Below are 6,000 nucleotides of genomic sequence, written 5' to 3'. Positions count from 1 at the left end.
GAGGACACCCCCGCCCCTCACGCGCCGTATTACCAGCCTCCAGGCCCCGCCCCCTCCTGTCCAGCCGGCTTCCTCCCAGTCTGACAGCCGCCGCCGGCGCAGAATGCGCGGCGTCCCAGGTCGTCATGAGAACGAAACACGTCACTGCGTTCCTCCGCCCGCCATTGGTTAGCATTGTTCGAGAAAGCTGGAGAAAGCGGAAGCGGAAGCCGCACGTGGAGCCGGCAAGGCGCTGCCGCAGTTTCTGGAAATTTCTCCCGCTGTCATATTTAAAGCGGCGGCGCCAGCTTCCCCCCCTCCCGCGGCCAGAGCCAGCAACGCAGCGCCGGAGCCAGCGCTCTGCGGCGGAGCCGTCCGGGGAGAGGCTCGCGCGGGCGGGACGGGGGCTGCCCCTGCCGGCGGGACCATGGCCGTGGTGGGGTTCGACCTGGGCTCGCAGAGCTGTTACATCGCGGTGGCCCGGGCCGGGGGCATCGAGACCGTCGCCAACGAGTTCAGCGACAGATGCACCCCGTGAGTGCGGGGGCTGCTCGGCCGAGCCTGGGGTGGGGGCCTGCCGGGGCCCCGAGGGGAGTCGGGCTGTCCCGCCCGGAGCGGGGGCTGCGGGTCCTTCCCGCGCCGCGTGCGGGGCTGCAGCGGGAGCCGGGCGGGGTGTCGCGGGGCCGGGGCAGCATCGCTGGCCCCGGCCCCAGTGTGGCCCGGGAGCGGGGGAGGGTGAACGCTGCGGCCGGGGCGGTGATGCTGAAGCGGCTCGTGCCGCTGGGTGGGGGGGGGCGCGCTCGCTGCGCCGCGAGTCGGAACTTGCTGGAAGCTCCCAGAGCAGCCGCCGCCTCCCCCGCTCCCTCCACCCCGCGCGCCCGCGTTACTCCCGCGCCTCCTCAGTCCCTTCCGGAGCCCCGCCGCCGCCTGGCGTGAGGGGGGGGACGGAGCCCCGGCAGCGTGGACTTGCAGGGAGCTGGGTACCCGCCTGCCTCCCCGCGGTGCGGTCCGCGCCCTCTGAGTAAAGCTGCCCTGGAGCGCGCAGCCTTCCAGTCCCGGGAGACGGGGCGCGGGTGGATCGTGACATGGACGCGTCGGGAGCGGGCACTTGGAGCAGCAGGGATCGGAAAGCGGCTGCTGGAGAAGCACCGGGGAATATAAACAGCTGCATGTAACGTGCACAGCTCTGTAATCTTCGGAGGCTTCCTATTTAAAATCTGAATAATAATGCTGTATTGTGATCGGAAATGAAACAGACAACTTCGCGGGGGGAGAGTGTTTCCACAGCAAAGCAGATGCACTAACATTTGACAGATTTGGACGTACACACCGAGAATGTAATTTATAGCTAAATGAAAATACTTATCATGCAATGTTTGTATGTTTAACCACCCTGAAGGATTAGAAAAGATTCTCACTGAGCGTTAACTCTCTCACACTGCAAATATATTTATGCATATGCTTTGGTAGTAGCTTTTTTAACCAGGAGGGCTCTTAGGTGCATTTTGGGAGAAGTCATGTTTGAATCAGAATTATAAATTTCCTGATGCGTGGTTTAATTTGCAGCCTTGCTTTAATATAGTCTTTGGGCTTTAATTTTTTGTTTATGCCCTTTTAAGAAACTTCAGCTATGGAACTGAAGATATGCAGCCTCTCTTGTTCAAGCTCTTAGTACAGCAGGCTGTTAAACAACTTAAAGGTTTATTGTACAGAAACTGATTTTGTAATTGCTCAGCTTTACACTGAAGAAAATTCTAACCCACATTGAAACAATTACTTAGTGCTCCATGTGAACTCAGAAGTTCAGCTATTCATAGGTTAGCCATACCAAAAAAAAATTACCATTTAAAAAAAAATGGTGACAGAAGCATCTGTTTCTTTTCATGCAGATAACTTGGTTGAAGTTTGTTCTTGAAATTGTACAGAACAATTTACACTTGGGCTGAGACTAAGTACAGAACGTTTCAACTCCAAAGCATGTGTTGTAATTTTACAAAACATGCTTTGGAGCTGAGACTTTCTGTGCATGTGCATGAAAATAAAAACATGCAATATATAATAGAGAAAAGTATATGGCTCAGTGAGAGATTGCTGATCAGTTTTTTTAAATGCCGTGTATTAGCATAAGCCACAAGAGTAGCAGTTTAACTTGCTCAAACTCTCAAATTCTGCTTGCAATAAAATAAAATACTTAGTTAACAAGCCTCTCTCTCTCTTTTCAGATCAGTTGTATCATTTGGATCCAAAAACAGAGCTATTGGTGTTTCAGCTAAAAACCAGGTAGGTTATCGCCTATGAAAGAGAATCCAACTACTAGTAAAATTAATAACATAAATATGTTCCAAATAAAGGAACAAATGAAAAAGATAGCTGATTGCAGTTAGATAAAATTCTGTGATCTTAATTGTCAGGTAACATTTCAGAATCAGAGAACTGCATTATGCCGACAGTCTCCTCTCCAGGTTTGCTGCTGAGGATGCCATTGCTAGAACTCTGTCTGTCTGCTGGGTTAATAATTTCTAGTTAGATGCCTGCCTTATTTGATAATTTTAAAAATAAAATCACCAGAACACACGCTTACTTTGGAAATTTCTTTGCATTAGAAATGCATCTTCACAAATTATGTAGAATGTGTCCTTAAACTGAAATATGAACTAAGAGCTTTGGCCTTTGCTTGAATGAACTACTCTAAAAGGAGAAAGTGTTAAATATTTTCTCTTATTCACTGCAGTAATATTTTTTTTAAAGTGCTAAAACATTAATACATTTTTTAAAATAACCATGTACAATGTTTAAAACTTCAGATATAAACTTCTAAAAGCCATGTTTTGGGCTGATTATATCTAAATAAGATTAGTGTACTGCAGGTGCAGACCAAGCATGCTTCCTCTACTGGCCTATTCATATCTGTCAAGGGGAAAAGATGCTGTGGTAGGTTTCCATGGAGAGAGAGAGAGCATGAACTGTGAAAGTCTTCCATTTAGCTATGAACAAACAGGGAGATGTGATTTGAAAATATAGGAGTGATCATAACCTCTTTCCTAAGCTACTCACACATACATCTGCAAGTACAGGATTCAAAGACAGAAGCTAACAAAGTGATTTGCATAGTGAGTTTCGCAGTTTTTCATTCATTCCTAGGAATGGTAATGTATTTAATTAAAACAAATAGCCACATAAAACATTGTGGAACAAATATTTCACTAGAGATTTAACTTTGATCTTTTTGATCAGGACTTTCATACCACTACTTTTATTTTTATTTCTTTAGACTATATTTCCATGTCACTGATTCAGATGTTAACATAATTCAATAAAGTAGTGAGAAAAAGTAAAGGTGTCTTCAGAGCATTTGTTGTCTTACATAAAGGGCTTCTATCTGGATTCTCAAGAGACTAATGTGGGGAGTGTTACTAAGAGATCATTCAATTAAAAGCTGTCCAGCAGCTTTAGCTAAATTGAAAGCAAAGCAGTTTCTCGCTCAACTTACATCTGAGAACACGCATTCACAACAGACTTTTGTTCTTGGACAGTTTGTGGCTTCAGTTGCTTTTGGAATAGCTTCAGAAGCGTACTTACGTATTCAATTTTTCATGCTTTTTTGTTTTAACAGTTTGAAAACAAAATGAACCAATTTTTTCCATTTGACAAACACTTAAAAATTTGGGGTGATTTGAGGATTTCAAAATACAAGTACATCTTAGTAGTGAACAGTCTCTTTTCCTGACAACAGTGGAATTTTAGGTCATTGTTGCCCATGCAAGCATGGGCACTTCTTGGCCCATGACAATCTGGGCATTGCATTTTCACTAACAAGGGAGTGTAACAGCCATTTGTTCAAGCAGAAGAACTACACACCTGAATTGTTTTGGGTTTTTAACAAGTAATCATCTTAATTTAACTTTGACATGGTCTTCTATTTAACAGCAACTTAAATTTCAATTTTTGTGCATCTTCAATGAAATGCTAGACAGATTTGGGAATAGTTAATTATTTCATTCTGGTCTTTCACTGTTACTTGCTGTATGTTCTACTGAGTTTTCAGAAGAATACCATGTTGTAGTAGCGCTGTTTAAGTGTGGCATGCTAACTGGCTTGGCACTTTAATTGTGGCCAAGACAGCAGGAATATTCTAAAATATCCTACAGTATTAATGGCATGTGATTACTTTAAAAAAGTGTCTTCAGATTGTACATACAGTTAACCTGAAAATTAACTATTTTTTTTAAATGAAGATAGCTGTAAATCAGTTCATTAAAAGCCACTAAAATTTTTTGCTTTGTTGCCTATTGCATACTAAGTTACTTTTGCTGTTTAAGTGCTTCCAACTTGAGTGACCATAGAGCTATGGGTTAAGTATCTAGAAGTAGATGTCAAGTACCCTTCCTCATGAGGTTTGTTATAGTTAATTTTACGCTACCAAGGCCCTTGTTTTCCTCTGTGCTGGGGTGACCAAACAAAACAAGTCTCCATCAATATGTTGATCCCTCGACTTACTACCTTTAGATTTGTTTCAGTGTAGCAGCTGTGTTAGTCTGTATCTGCAAAAAGAAGAGTACTTGTGGCACCTTAGAGACTAACAAATTTATTTGAGCATAAGCTTTTGTGAGCTACAGCTCATTTCATCAGATGCATGCAGTGGAAAATACAGTGGGGAGACTTTATATACACAGAGAACATGAAACAATGGGTGTTACTATACACACTGTAAGGAGAGTGATCAGGTAAGGTGAGCTATTACCAGCAAGAGAGGAAAAAAACCTTTTGTAGTGATAATCAAGGTGAGCCATTTCCAGCAGTTGACAAGAACGTGTGAGGAACAGTAGGGGGGGAAAATAAACATGGGGAAAATAGTTTTACTTTGTGTAATGACACATCCACTCCCAGTCTTTATTCAAGCCTAAGTTAATGGTGTCCAGTTTGCAAATTAATTCCAGTTCTCCAGTCTCTCGTTGGAGTCTGTTTTTGAAGTTTTGTTGGTATTTGCTGGGTACTATAAGTCATCAGTAGATGGTAGAGAACAAAAGACTTTTTTTATTGCTCTTGTTAAAATTAAACTGTTACATAGACTGAGTGTAGACTTTCTGTATTGTAACAGCTTGAGACTTTAAACTGTAAACACTGTAATGCAATACTCATTCACCTCTTATACCAGTATATTTCTGTATAAAACTAGAGTACTACATCATTTAATATTAGAGAAAAGAGGTCAGATGTCAACTCTCTGGTTTAGGAACAGAGGCTAGCAATCTGACACTGCCATTCTTTTACTAATATGCAGGCTAAGTGTTGCATTCAAGATACCTTCTTTTTCTTTCTTGCAGCAAATTACTCATGCTAACAACACAGTATCTAACTTCAAGAGGTTCCATGGCCGTGCATTTAATGATCCTTTTATTCAGAAGGAGAAAGAAAGCTTGAGTTATGATTTGGTTCCAATGAAAAATGGCGGTGTTGGAATAAAGGTAAGGGTGTCATATTTTCAGTCTATTTTCTAGTTTCTATAGCTGTGTTGGAAAGGTTTTGTTTTCTAGCACTTAATTAAAATCCCTTATTTTCATGATTAATTCCCGTAAAAGCTGTTCTTTACTCTGTACCAGAAGGGCTTTTGAACTGAATAGCCTTTTTTACTCCAGGGTGGAGTCAAGTTTTCATTATAAATACTTTCTCAAACAAGAGCTTCCCTGGTGGCAATTGTGAGCACAGTCTACACATTCTGGCAGGAAAAACTATTAAGATAATTATAGGATTATATAATTTTTTACTGAAGTCAGGGAAATGGTGTTCTTAATTCCCCCTGTGCCTATGCACTGTGATAATCTGATTACATGGTGGCATACTGTTTCTCAATACAAGTTAATGCTATATACTTTGTTAGAACCTCTACTATTACTTGACAGAGACCCTAAGGACACTTGCAGTAAATGTACACAAACTGTTCCTGCAACATCTGTTGCAGACTAGAACCTTGTCTCCACTAGAAAGGATGCGATAGCTATGCCTCCCAGCCCTCCTTGTGGA

General features: G+C 42.8%; 1 protein-coding gene across 1 annotated transcript in view; it reads left to right on the top strand.

Annotated features, from left to right (window-relative positions):
• Positions 1 to 288: 288 nt before the first annotated feature.
• Positions 289 to 6,000, top strand: part of HSPH1 (heat shock protein family H (Hsp110) member 1) — a 31,804-nt gene continuing 26,092 nt past the window's right edge. Inside the window, exons 1-3 of the mRNA XM_077806354.1 lie at positions 289 to 513; positions 2,202 to 2,259; positions 5,304 to 5,444. Coding sequence (XP_077662480.1) covers positions 407 to 513; positions 2,202 to 2,259; positions 5,304 to 5,444 — 306 coding nt within the window. The 5' untranslated portion in view covers positions 289 to 406. The remainder of the gene's footprint in view (positions 514 to 2,201; positions 2,260 to 5,303; positions 5,445 to 6,000) is intronic.

Source organism: Eretmochelys imbricata, chromosome 1 (genome assembly GCF_965152235.1).
Source record: "Eretmochelys imbricata isolate rEreImb1 chromosome 1, rEreImb1.hap1, whole genome shotgun sequence".
Classification (NCBI taxonomy): domain Eukaryota; kingdom Metazoa; phylum Chordata; order Testudines; family Cheloniidae; genus Eretmochelys; species Eretmochelys imbricata.
This window is presented reverse-complemented; position numbering and strand designations above follow the sequence as displayed.